The 12301-nt window shown below is 34.2% G+C and overlaps 2 protein-coding genes across 4 annotated transcripts; both read right to left on the bottom strand.

Annotated features, from left to right (window-relative positions):
- Nucleotides 1-3269: 3269 nt before the first annotated feature.
- Nucleotides 3270-4757, bottom strand: LOC107631567 (Protein with RING/U-box and TRAF-like domain). The gene is made up of 2 exons (XM_016335055.3): nt 4361-4757; nt 3270-4122 (listed from the first exon to the last, which is right to left on the bottom strand). The coding sequence occupies exons 1-2, from the start codon at nt 4637-4639 to the stop codon at nt 3481-3483; spliced, it is 921 nt and encodes a 306-aa protein (XP_016190541.1). The 5' UTR covers nt 4640-4757; the 3' UTR covers nt 3270-3480.
- Nucleotides 4758-8628: 3871 nt separating this feature from the next.
- Nucleotides 8629-11959, bottom strand: POLD4 (polymerase delta 4). 3 transcript variants are annotated; one of them, XM_088509075.1, is made up of 5 exons: nt 11277-11959; nt 10973-11163; nt 10794-10856; nt 9221-10390; nt 8629-9135 (listed from the first exon to the last, which is right to left on the bottom strand). In XM_088509075.1, exons 4-5 carry the CDS (start codon nt 9360-9362, stop codon nt 8942-8944), a joined length of 336 nt encoding a protein of 111 aa, XP_088365201.1. In that variant the 5' UTR covers nt 9363-10390; nt 10794-10856; nt 10973-11163; nt 11277-11959; the 3' UTR covers nt 8629-8941. The 3 variants fall into 3 exon arrangements, 2 of the variants coding, with proteins under 2 accessions (XP_088365201.1, XP_088365202.1); XM_088509076.1 differs by having other exon boundaries at nt 9221-9480; nt 10973-11959; XR_002359984.2 differs by lacking the exon at nt 8629-9135 and having other exon boundaries at nt 10038-10390; nt 11570-11959.
- Nucleotides 11960-12301: the final 342 nt, after the last annotated feature.

Raw genomic sequence — 12301 nt, 5'->3', positions numbered from 1 at the left:
ACACCCAAATTTGTTGCAAATACAAAAAAATATTTTCTCTAATGCTGTGTTTTTTTTCTTCTTTTACCTTATTTCTTTCTTTCTTTTAGTTAAATAAATGTAAGTTCATCCTCTTTCAAGTAATTTTGCAGCATTATGTGTTTTTTCTTCTTCTTTGTTTGATTTTTTTGTTTTTATTCTTGTTAAGAGAGTAAAACAAGAAGAAACTTGAGAAGGTAATATAAAAAAAAAGATGAATAAGAAAAAAAGAAGAAGAAGATGGTGATGATGATAAAAAAAAAGAAGAAACAGTAGAAGATGAGAAGGAGAAAGAGGAAGAGTTTTGAACTATGTAGAACTTATCAGAATAAAAATACACCCAAAAATTTTTAAAATACACCCAAATATCTTCGTGTTACACCCAAATATCTTCGTACTACACCCAAATTTGCCGCAGAAAAATCTTTCCTCTAATGCTATATTTTTTCTTTTAAATTGAACCACACCTTAGCCTTGGATTCAAAACAATAATTAATTTCGTTCTGTTTCAATTGACAATCTGAACCTGAATTATTTATTATTTTCAACAAACGAGATAACTGATGATGAAGGAGAAAGAGAAAACGAAAAGAGGAGAAGAAATTTCAATGAAAAAAAAAAGAGGAAGAGAAGGAAGAGGAAGAAGTGGTAATGATAACGACGGTTACGAGAGAGAAAAATTACAAAGAAGAAACACAGAGAAAAATCTAAAAAATGCGTGAATATAAATGACTTGTATGACTTATATGGGAAAACCCTTGTATGTGGAGAATAACTCTTTTGATATATTTTTCATATATTATTTTTGCTTTTGATATAAAAATATATTTTACCAATTTTTATATGTTATTTTTATTTTAGTAAGTAAATATTAATTTTATTATAAAATTAATTAATAAGATCTATTTAAATATCTAAATTAAAATAATAGAATAATATAAAAAATTTATTTAAGTTGATATCTATTTTAGTAATTTTTTATCTAAAAGTAATTTTGAGTAGTGTAATTCAAACAATATTTATTTTACTATAATTTATTTTAATATAAAAATTACCAAACATAAATCACTTTTAACACAAACTTACTTTTCATCAAAATTAAATTTGCAAATTAATTTTATACAAACTCCCATTTATAAATTAGAATCCAAACAAACACTAAGTTTTGTCTCCCAATTAATAAGACCATTCATATCCCAAATGTATAAGGTTCCTCCCTAATTGCAAAACCAACCACAAATTCAAATCAATTATTATCAACAAGGATTATTAATTTAGGGATTTAGTGATTAAGAGAAAGAGAAAGAAGAACCTGAAAAGGTATTCAAATCTTAGATTCTACTCGCACAGCTGTTGAAGTAGGAGAAAGAAGACGAGGAATGAAGGTTCTTCTTCTTGTTGCTATTGCTGGGAAAGAGAATAGGACGAGTGGAGTGTGAAATTGAAGATAAGAAGAAGAGTTTAAAGAATTTGAGAAGATAAATTTTCTTCTTGTTGTTACTGCGACAGAAGAAAATGGACTCGTGAAAAGTAAAATCGAAAAAAAGAAAGGTTTATAAAAATTGAGAAAATAATAGTCATAATTATAATTATAATTATAATTAAAACCGTTAATTTTATTAAGAATTGAGATTTTTCACTAGACAAGATCAATTTTTTTCTCCACCAGAAAAAATCCGTTCCCCATTAAAAACCCTATTAGCCGTCACTTTTAGTTATTAACTTAATTTTTTAATTTAATAATTTAATAATATTTTAACTCACTTTTAAATATTAATAACTAATTAATAATAAAAATAATAAATTCTATGACGTTTAGCATTCCAAAAAGATATATAGGCCGTAAGTTTTGTTAAATTAACACCGAGATAAAACACTGAATAAAATAGAAACAATTATTGCGGTATAATCTGCACATCATTATCGCTTTGCTCCTCCATCAAACACGTGACCACAGCCCAACTCGGTGGGCAAAACTCCAAAATTAGAGGTCGGCTTCGGCTGGAGATAGAGTCAAAATCAGCTTTCACTCTTGGAAGTTGGAACTCATGCAATAAACAGATATTTACTATGCTATGCTATATATGTAGAGAAAATATGTAACTATATACATTATCCGTTCTCTACGTGCACAAGAAACTAATAAATATCTTAAAAAAGAAGAAGAAATCAAGGGAATGGCTTCGACTTTGAGCGATAAAACAGATACAGAATTGAAACAAGGGTGGTCAGGGAAAACTCTGTATTCTGTATCTGCTCCACCTCTACAACTTGTTGCCATAGTTGGCATCGTGGTGTTGTTGCTATGGATTTCATCATATATGAACTACAAGGCTTCCATGCAGACAGCTACGGCCAACGCCAACTTGCTACTCTTGATCTTGCCTCTTGTGTTGTTGCTAACTGCTCTCTATGGACGCCTCGCGGTTCCACTGAAACAATATTATTACAAGTCCAATGGTGAAGATGGGCCATCGTCATCACCTTCGGGATTGGCTGCCATGGTTGCCTTGGTTTTGGTTTTGGTCTATCACAGACCTCACCTTATCTTTGTCGTTGCAATTGTGTTATTTTACACTTATGTCTTGTCAGTATAAGATGCTTGTGCTTGCTTGGTTTTTCTTATTCGTGCACTACACACTATAGTTGCACGCATTGTACTATCCTTTTGGTTGTTTTACAATAATTACAGACTTTGCACCATGCACGTTGGAGACAATCATCATCATCATCATCATTTGTTTGCTCATTTATGTTAGCCTAATAGTAAATATCGCCTTAGGGTATATCAAGCTCGATAAAAATGAGTTGAAACTTTTCATGAATAAACTCTATATACAATTTTAGACATCACATTCGTCTATAAATTTGACTCTTTTTATTAAGGGTGACCAGACGAAGGACCCTTTAAAGCTTTAAATTAGAAAGCTTTAAAGTCCTCAAAATTTTAACTAAAAAAGGTATAAGTGTATAACACTGGCCACGGGAGCCATGGCAATAAGCCTCTAAATACTCGAGTAATAAACTAATAACATCACCAGCAGGCAGCAACAAATTTAGACCTCACTCCAGGCATATTGAGTCTTCACCTATATATAAACGGCTAAGAATCTTAGCTAAGTAAATACACATTTCGTGTAATCCAAATTCCAGTGAGAAGCTCTTTGCAGTTTGACTGGAAAAGCACTCAACCAGCCACAAACTTTTTTTTTTAATTTTAAAAAGACAAAGAACAACAGAAACACTTGGACTGAACAACAATAAAGTGTAGGCATAGAATTGGAATTGGAAAACAACATATTTACATGACAGTTTTGAAACGATAATCCTTTACATCACTGCAAGTATTCTTCAGCTTCCAACTTGTGCTTAAATACTAAATACTAAGTTATAATATCTACTACGTGGTAAACAAAGAATACAAACAACACAAACCTGTCAGTCCCCAGCAAAGTAATGAAATCATGACCTTATGCGAATATCCAGCTTGATTTGTCCGGAACCAAAAAAATCAGAAGGAATCAAAAGCATCCCTGCTGAAGGAGCATCAGCAAAGTGACCTTGAACAATCTTGGTATAAGATTGCAATATTAGAGAGGTTCCCTGGGACCTAGCCAAGATATCATAATGAAACCCTGTCTTGGATTTGGGGCCAATGCAAGTTATATGGATTAAATTCCCTAGAAGCTCATGGTTATTGTGAATAACAAACAGATTAGCATCATTCTTCTCTTGAAGAACAATTGTTTTGTGATCAAGATTTAAGAAGACAGTGAAAAATTTATCGTATGTAAACTGTATTCCAGAATGTATATGCCTATGGCTAAAGTGGAGGGATAACTCCTCAGATGAAGCAAGAAAGTCACAACCTGAATGCGGGCATAAACATGGCAGAAAGTTACATTCCTTCTCGTGTTCATTTTTTTTACTGTAACTAAACATATGTTTACAACCATATTTTGCATTCAGGCATGATATTTTAATAGATTCCAGCACCTTCTCAATAGCTCTGCAGCGGTTATAGCCAATGGGCATTGAGCACATGGGACACTTGTTCCCAAGTCTGGCACAGCAATTAGAGCAAGCAATATGACCATTCTCACACTGAATTCTCCATTTAACGGATCACAAACAAATTTTATCGTTAGATATTTCACTAAATTTAAATGAGACAACAAACTGAAACAGTTAAAGAATATTGCAAAGGAACAAATCAAGCTTTCAAACCCTAAAATCATTTATTCTCCAGTCTCAAATGGTTCTGATTATGATAATTCCTTTCTAACATAGCAATCAGAAGCATGCATCAAGCCCAAATTGAATAAAGAAGGGGGAAACTGACCTGGAAAACAGGGGAAGTCAAGGGTTCATAGCAAATGCAGCAATCGAGGACATCGGGGTCGATGATAGTCACAGAAATAGACCTATCCTTATCGTCGCTTACAGATCCAACAGGGTTTTCATCATGCTCTGCACTTCTAGCCTCGCCGCCATCTCCTGCATGCTCCTCCTTTTCGTTTCTGCTTGCTTGGCCATCTTCTGGTTCCATCCTGAGTCGCTTCTGGATCCGGTTGCTAGGTCCTTCCCCATCGTCGTATCCGCCAAGCGAGATCTTCACCATGTTTCTTCACGAGCCTGCTTCTTCTATCAATGCTCAGCACAAACCAAAGTTTTTTATTCTCCCTTTTCCTTTTATTTTATTTTTAAGGAAAAGGACAAATAGGGTCTTAACCTTTTGCTCCGCGAATATTTTTGTGTCTGACCATTGAAAAATATTTTTAAGTCATTGACCTTCATAAAATTTGGACAGATTAGTCCTTAACGGAGGCATTTAGACGGATCAGTTCATGACGGAGGCATTTGGACGGAGGAACTGATCTGTCTAAATTTTGTGAATGTCAGAAATTTAAAAATATTTTTCAATGATCAGAAACAAAAATATCCGCAAGACAAAAGGTTAAGAACTTATTTATCTTTTTCTCTATTTTAAATTACGGACTTAAAAAATTAACTTTTAACAAAAATATCCTTGCAAAAAAGGACACTTTGGCCTTTCCGGAAGAAAAAAATATCAGTTTGTTAAAATGAGACACTAATAAATAGTTAAACACTCTTTTTCTAGAATGTAATACTAATACGTATTTCCTTTTTAAGTAGTGCTAATTAATAAGGTGAATAGTCATGATAGACATCTTCCCCCATGAAGATAATATTACAATGACAAAAATATCTTTATGAAAATGTTTTTTAATTAATGAATACAATGATAAACACTACCAATTATTGCATACTGTTGTACTTTATTTTGGGCCATGTTTGTATTAAAACAAAAAATCTCATTTGATTCTTGATGTTTTTTCTTTTGTTATTACACCATATTTATTTTGAAAAAAATAGACATCTCCTGAATGCTATGTGGCTCCCATGTGCGAATGCAAATATATCTTTCCTTACATATCTCCTTCACAGAGTCTCCACTAGTTCCGCAGTGTACCTTCCATAGTTCCATGTTTGTTATCTTATATGCGTAATCTACAATTACTGGACTAACTTGTATAGTGCCTATGAACAACACATTGCATTGAAAAGTTTGCATCTATTATGATATTGTTCCCATTCATCATTGCCATCAACTTCGTATGTCCATATTAACTCGCAGTTTTCGTTAATATACTGAGGAAAAGCTTAGAATTTTAGAATACGCATCCTTTCTTTGGAAGTTGGAACACCTATAATCTTGCGATGGCAGATCCTCCCTTTGTGTTCACTTTGATCACTTCCATCCATTTGAGTAAAGACCAACACAACAGCTTCAACGGGCAAATCTCTGCTCCAACTTATATGGAGCATGATCATTCTCAAAGATTGGTCTCAAACCGCTTCAAGGAAAAACTGAACCTGGAATAATTGGATACCAACCTCTAGCGTTGATACACAAAATATATATAACTTGAGATAATGAAGACAAATTAAGTTATACTTAGTCACCAGCATATCTGATACAAACCGAGACGCTCAATAAACCACTGCTCGAACCAGAAATGCAATACCAACCAAAATCATTTGATCCTTCCCATTGTCTTTTAGATTGTTACTTTTACAGCTAGCATCACCAAAATCCTATGTGCTACTCCTGCTTCATACAAAATGCATATGCTTTGTATGTGAGGTACCAAAAGACAACAAGTGTTTAGCAAATTGAGTGAGATATGAGCAAGGCTGTTTCGGTTTATATAGACATTAAATGACCCGAACTTTTGTCTTGTTTTTCCACCTAAAGACATGTTGTAAGATAACTAAAAAGCAGAAAGTGTGTAACTAAATCTAGGAATCTACCTTATTTTGTTTCCAATTCCCTTCGACAGGAACTATGGACATTTTCCAAAAAAAAAAAAAAATAAAAAAGATAAAATTTATTCAAATGGGACTGTGATGTGATTAAACCCTTAAAAGAATCTGGTATATGTTGGATCCTAGTATCCTGGACTCGACGGCTGGTACTGCTCTTGAAGAGTGGTTTCGGAAGGCCTTGGCTAACAATGAGGCGTCCTTTGGTGCAGGGCTTTGGTGGGTATGGAGACATAGGTGCAATGACATATTCAACATTGACAACCCTTGGACAGACCATAAGGTTGTTGCCTTGGCCAGAATTACCGCCAAGAACTTACAGCTTTACAGGAATCGAAGCAATGCCTTTAGGTCTCTCCGAAATTGCATGTGTTGGGAACCACCGGTAGGCAATGGTTTTAAAGTTAATTGTGATGCAAGCTTGTATATGGATTCAAATTTAGCGGGATTTTGGTGTATTATTAGAGATTCTAAGGGAGATTGGATCTCGGGCTGCTCTGGAAGCATTCCCCCTTGGTCTATAATCAGATGTGAATTATTTGCTGCTTGGAAGGGGCTGGTTTTAGCTTGGAATTGCGGTTTGAGGGATATTATATGTGAAACGGATTACCTTGACATTCTGCCCATCATGCATGAGCTTACAAGTGGGTATTCATCTGAAGTAACAGATTTGGTTCTCAAGATTCAGGAGCTTTTATCTCGTCCTTGGTTTGTTCACGTTGAATGGATGTCCCGAGAAGCAAATAGAGCTGCGGATTGGATGGCTAAATATGGTGCCAAGAGTAACTCTAATCATGTTATTTGGTCTGAGCCTGGTGTTGATCTCCAACGAATCATCCGCTCGGATTTAAGATAGTTTTTGCTTTGTTTCTTTCCTTGTCTAGACACAAAAAAAAAAAAAACCCTTAAAAGACTAAATAGAAGAAAGGAGAAATCCTTGAAAATCTGAGACCAACATAAGAAAAGGCCAGCTTCAAAAGAACAAAAGACATGAGACAGCCACAAGAGACAAACATAAGAAACAAAAATGCAGCGATTCTATATTTATATAGCATTGTACTTTATAACTTACTATTAGTAAATTATCATTAGCCAGCTATAACTTGTTAACATCTTAAACAGCTAATTGACCACATAAATTGAAACATATGTTTAAAAGTTAATGTGTGTTTAGTACTTCATTACTTCAAAAAAGAAGGCAACACAGCATCCAGATATCCTGCTATGAATACCACTGTTGATTGTCTTGATTGTAATTATAATTATGAAGCTAAGTAGAGCAACAGATCTCAACACCAAATATACATTGAGTCTGACAACTCAATGCGAGGAAGGATGAACCTAATGCTCAAAATGCCATATTTATGCAGCTAATGAAAATCGGCATGACAGAATCTTCATTCCCTATAAGAGTCAAAAGGATATTTTGGAAAACAATCTGCTATCTATTTGTGAGGTAGTATTTCATGTTTTAACATAATTCATGAGAAACTAACTTCAAAATAATAGGAAATTTATTAAATCACTCACCGTTGAATTATTCAATTGGTGAAGTCAATTTCTTCCGTATGATTGCATTAAAGGATAATCAAACTCGTGCAATTGTAAATTTCACATAAACTACACAGAAATTACTACCTGTATAGTGTACAGCCAACTTCGCTAGACCTTAGTGCCTGAAACAAATTGCATGCATAGAGCAATTCTATCATATATCTAACACTTGTTTCATCAAATTTGATTTAGTCGGCGTCAAATTGATAAGAGTAACTAAAATGGGAAACTTCATTACTTCAACCATAATTATACCTAATAATAAGGTCAAATTGGAGATGACACCTACCATAGGCAGCAGAATCACCAAATACTCCTACATGGGCCTTGGAGGAGCGATAGCTCTTGCTTCATCAAGTGGCTTGAAGCCCCTAAACCCCAAAATTTCTTCGCACCCTAACAGGAGAGTATAGGCATTACACCTGTGTCATGCTTCATAGGGAGGCTATAGGCTGAACAATACAGAAATTGATATATCCCTTCTAAGATCAGCGATATACTCTCTCGTTGGACATACCTAATGGTGTCTTCAATGAACATGCTCTCTTCTTTTGATATACATGTTACCCTGTATTCTTCGCTCCACTACAATGATGAAGAATCATTCCACCAATTCCTTCCAAAATTAAAGACAAGCAAGCAAAATAGCTCTATATCTCAGAACCAGAAATAAAGACAAGCTACCAATTTATTTAATACACTGAAATATTTTGACAGTACCCAACTAACATTATCATGATGTGATCAAGAGTAACAATGTCAAATCCTGAAAAGAAAACCATGATTTAATAACAGGTTAACTAGAATTAATTAACATCTAGAGACAGGTCCAATAACATATTAGATATTACATAGATCAAAACATATTGAACTTCATTGATATAACATAGTGGTATAGAAGCAGGGAAATAGGACCCAGCAAGAAGCCGAATACTATTTTACCCCAGCCATCAAACCCTAAACAAAACCTAAACACCCAAACAGATTCGATTTTGGGCATAGGTAAGAAAAACCCTAGCTCCTAAATGCGACCATCCCACAAGGACTCGTTCTGAACCTTGCCACTCTTCAAAAGCTTCTCGATTTCCTGTGGAGGGTTAAGACCAAGCTTCTGCGCACGCTCCCACCGTGCCGTCCTTGTCATCCCAGCGCAAGGGCCATACGCCATGTTCATGTCGAATTGCCGCAGCATTGCCTCGCATGCACTGTAATCATCTGATCAGCAGTTCAACAAAACCATCGTTAATCAATTAATAGAGGAAATAGAATTAGGGGAATGATTGAAGAAGAGAATAGGGACCTTGAAGATCAAGTTTGCCTCCGTGAGAGACGAGAGCGGTAGGTTGGGCTGCACCTGACTTGGCAGAGGCTTTTTTGGAAGATTTGGTGTTGCTTTTCTTCTGCCTGTAGAAACCCTTCATGTTGCCGGAAACTGAAGCCATTTTTCTTTTTCCTCTTCGCTTTATTCAAATTTTGAATTTTGAAATGGAACACTCCACTCTCTATGTTTGCCTGTTTGTTACACCGCCTTATGTAGACGTTCGAAAATTTTATTCTTCTCTGTTTGGATGAGAAAATAAAATAAAAAGGAAGAATAAAACATAAAAGAAAAATTATGATTTTTATTAGTTTTAATTATTCTGTTGGTTTCTATAATTTTACGAGATTTTTAATTAGGTCCTTGTACTTTTTATCTTTTTATTTGGATCTTATACATTAATTTTTTTTCAATTTAGTCCCTATTAACATTAAACGTCAAAAAAATGTTAGTCAATTGTGAAATTACTTTTATACCCTTAGGGACCTAATTGAAAAGAAAAATATAGGGACTTAATTGAAAATTCGGTAAAATTATAAATATTCAATGAAAGATATTCCTATATTCATATTCAATGATTCTAAGACATGAAAAATATTTCTATAATCTCTTTTATTTTGTCATTATCATTCTTTTGCTTATTTATATACAAATTGTACCAAAAATATCTTCTCTTTTTTTTTTTTACTTTCAAAATACCTTATCTTAAGAACCTAAAAAAAAGAATGGAAAAAATGAAATAAAAGTATTAGTAATAAGCATATATAAAATTCAGTTTTCATCCTTTAAGTATTCATTATGATAATGTAACATTTTATATTTGTGTGGATTCATAGAATATAATTTGTGTCTTTATCATATCATGGTACACAATAAAGAACCACAAGGCTATATAATTTGTATTATTGAAATTTAAAATTTAAAAATCAGTTCTTGTGTTACAGCCTCCCACTCCCTAGCATAAAGATCAATAATAACATTGATAATGGACGATTTTGAGCCGAGAAGGATTTTGAGAGAGTAGACTTCAGTTCATCAGGTGTCCCAACAATTTATTGCATAAAGTAAATATATGCAACCATATATGATCATATCAAAGTTTTGAATATCAATGCCATATACACAATCTTGGAGAGTAGTTAGGGAAGATGGCTGCATATAACAGAAAATAAAAATTAAGTTTACATTATATGAATATGCCACTGTAAATGCAAGTTTAAAGATGTGGTTCTAAAATGAATATATCACTGTAAATGCAAGTTTAAAGACAAATAATATTTAATTTCTTAATAAAGTGGCCCGTTACAAAGCAAAATCTTGGTTTATGAAATGCTAAATACAATTCCAAGAAGGAGAAGAAAAGGAGAATTGAACAAAAACCATTAGACTGAAGTGTACAGCATAATGTTAAACTCATTTCCTATATACAAGAGAGATTTTTTACCAGAATTGGTAGCTCATAATGGTAAATCCAACCCACTAGAATAAAGAATGATGCAATTTGAAAAGCTAACTATACATGTCAATTTTTTACCAGCAAATTGGCTTAACTTACTTTTGTTATGATGCAATCACAGGCTCCCATCCATTTTGCCATTTGTTTCTCAAATCCCCTAATCTACACAAACCAAACAACAAAAGTTTGATTAGTATGTCCTATTCTGTTATGCTCATCTCTAGTACTTGCAATTCGTACAACATAGATTTAAGAAGTGAAGCCTGTTAAATTGGCACCTTTACTGGAACCTTCCATTCGATAGCTTCAAGGGTGGATGCTAGGTTCTTGTTACGACCGCATATGATTACTATCTGGCCGATTGGGCAAACCACAAACTTTGATCTGTTCCTTACTAAGGCCGTCTTGTTGTGCTTTCTTAGCCACCTCTTGTGAAGGGCAATAGCACCTATTCACCCAAGGATGAAACCTGCAAACATGTTAAACATAGCACTTAAACATTAATTGATGAATGATAAACTTTTACTTCAGAACAAGGGGAATTAACATAATGAAATGTAAAAATATATAGAGTTAACTTACCAAGTAGGATGGCAAGTAGTGAGGTCTGTAATAAATAAGTATTCAAGTAATCATGAAGTAAAACATATGCAATTGAAGACAGACTCAAATTTCTTTACAATCATGATGCTGAAAAGTGAAAACTAATATCATACATGTTGTGTAATCTGAACAGGGAGGAATTAGGAGTTTGCCACTTCCACGCTCCTTTCACGGGTTCCTCTCTTTCAGATTTTGGGTAATCTGAACTGATTTTATAAAATCTAATTAATATAAATTAATTTTTGTCGATGAATTTCACCGAAATTCACGACCTTGTTATGAAACTTCCAGGTGACCCAGGACGCCGCATTAGTTGTTCTTCCCTCTGAGGAGATTCTCGATGATGCCAACAAATCTGGGAATGGATCTGGTGACTCGGACCTACGTTCCTCTGATCTGCAAGATACGAGTTCGTTGAAGGAGGTTGTGAACGTTTGTGATGCAGACAAGTCTTTTTCTCCGCCTGTTGAAGAGGTGGTCATGGCCTTGCCGGAGTCTTTGGACGCCAAAGAAGCTGACAAGACCGAGGTGGCCGCCGCCGCCGCCGTAGATGAGCTTCCTCGTTCAAAGAAACGCTCCGCTAATTCTGCCATGGCAGGACCGAAGGTCACTTGGGGGATGCTAATCCTGGGAGTGGGAGGGTTATTTTGGTATTTCAGAAAATAAGAGTGAAAGAGAATTAGAGATTTAGAAAAAAGTTAGAGAATCTTTAATTTAGGAACCGAATATTCTGTTAAATCTAACTGTTTGGTCACAGGAGGGACCTAATTGAAAAAAAATTGGTGTAGGGACCTAATTAAAAGGAAAAAAGTATAGGGACTTAATTGAAAATTTCGTGAAACTATAGGAACTAATAGAGTAATTAAACCTTTTTATTATTATTATTTGGACGAGCACAAAATAGAAAACAAATATTCATAAAGTGTATGGAGAATTATTTAATCCAAATGAACAGGTTTAATTTTAAAAAGCAAAGAAATATTCATAAAGTGTATGGAGAAGGT

This window comes from Arachis ipaensis, chromosome B3 (assembly GCF_059453495.1).
Source record: "Arachis ipaensis isolate K30076 ecotype BB chromosome B3, ASM5945349v1, whole genome shotgun sequence".
Taxonomy (NCBI): Eukaryota; Viridiplantae; Streptophyta; class Magnoliopsida; order Fabales; family Fabaceae; genus Arachis; species Arachis ipaensis.
Note: the sequence above shows the minus strand (reverse complement) of the source record. Positions and strands in the feature narration are given on the sequence as shown.

Coding starts and splice junctions, on each gene's coding strand:
- LOC107631567 (XM_016335055.3), bottom strand. CDS start 4,639: ATGGTGAAGATCTCGCTTGGCGGATACGACGATGGGGAAGGACCTAGC. Junction 4,123..4,360: donor TGACTTCCCCTGTTTTCCAG/GTCAGTTTCCCC, acceptor TGGAGAATTCAG/TGTGAGAATGGTCATATTGC.
- POLD4 (XM_088509076.1), bottom strand. CDS start 9,362: ATGGCTTCAGTTTCCGGCAACATGAAGGGTTTCTACAGGCAGAAGAAA. Junction 9,136..9,220: donor AGGCAAACTTGATCTTCAAG/GTCCCTATTCTC, acceptor ACTGCTGATCAG/ATGATTACAGTGCATGCGAG.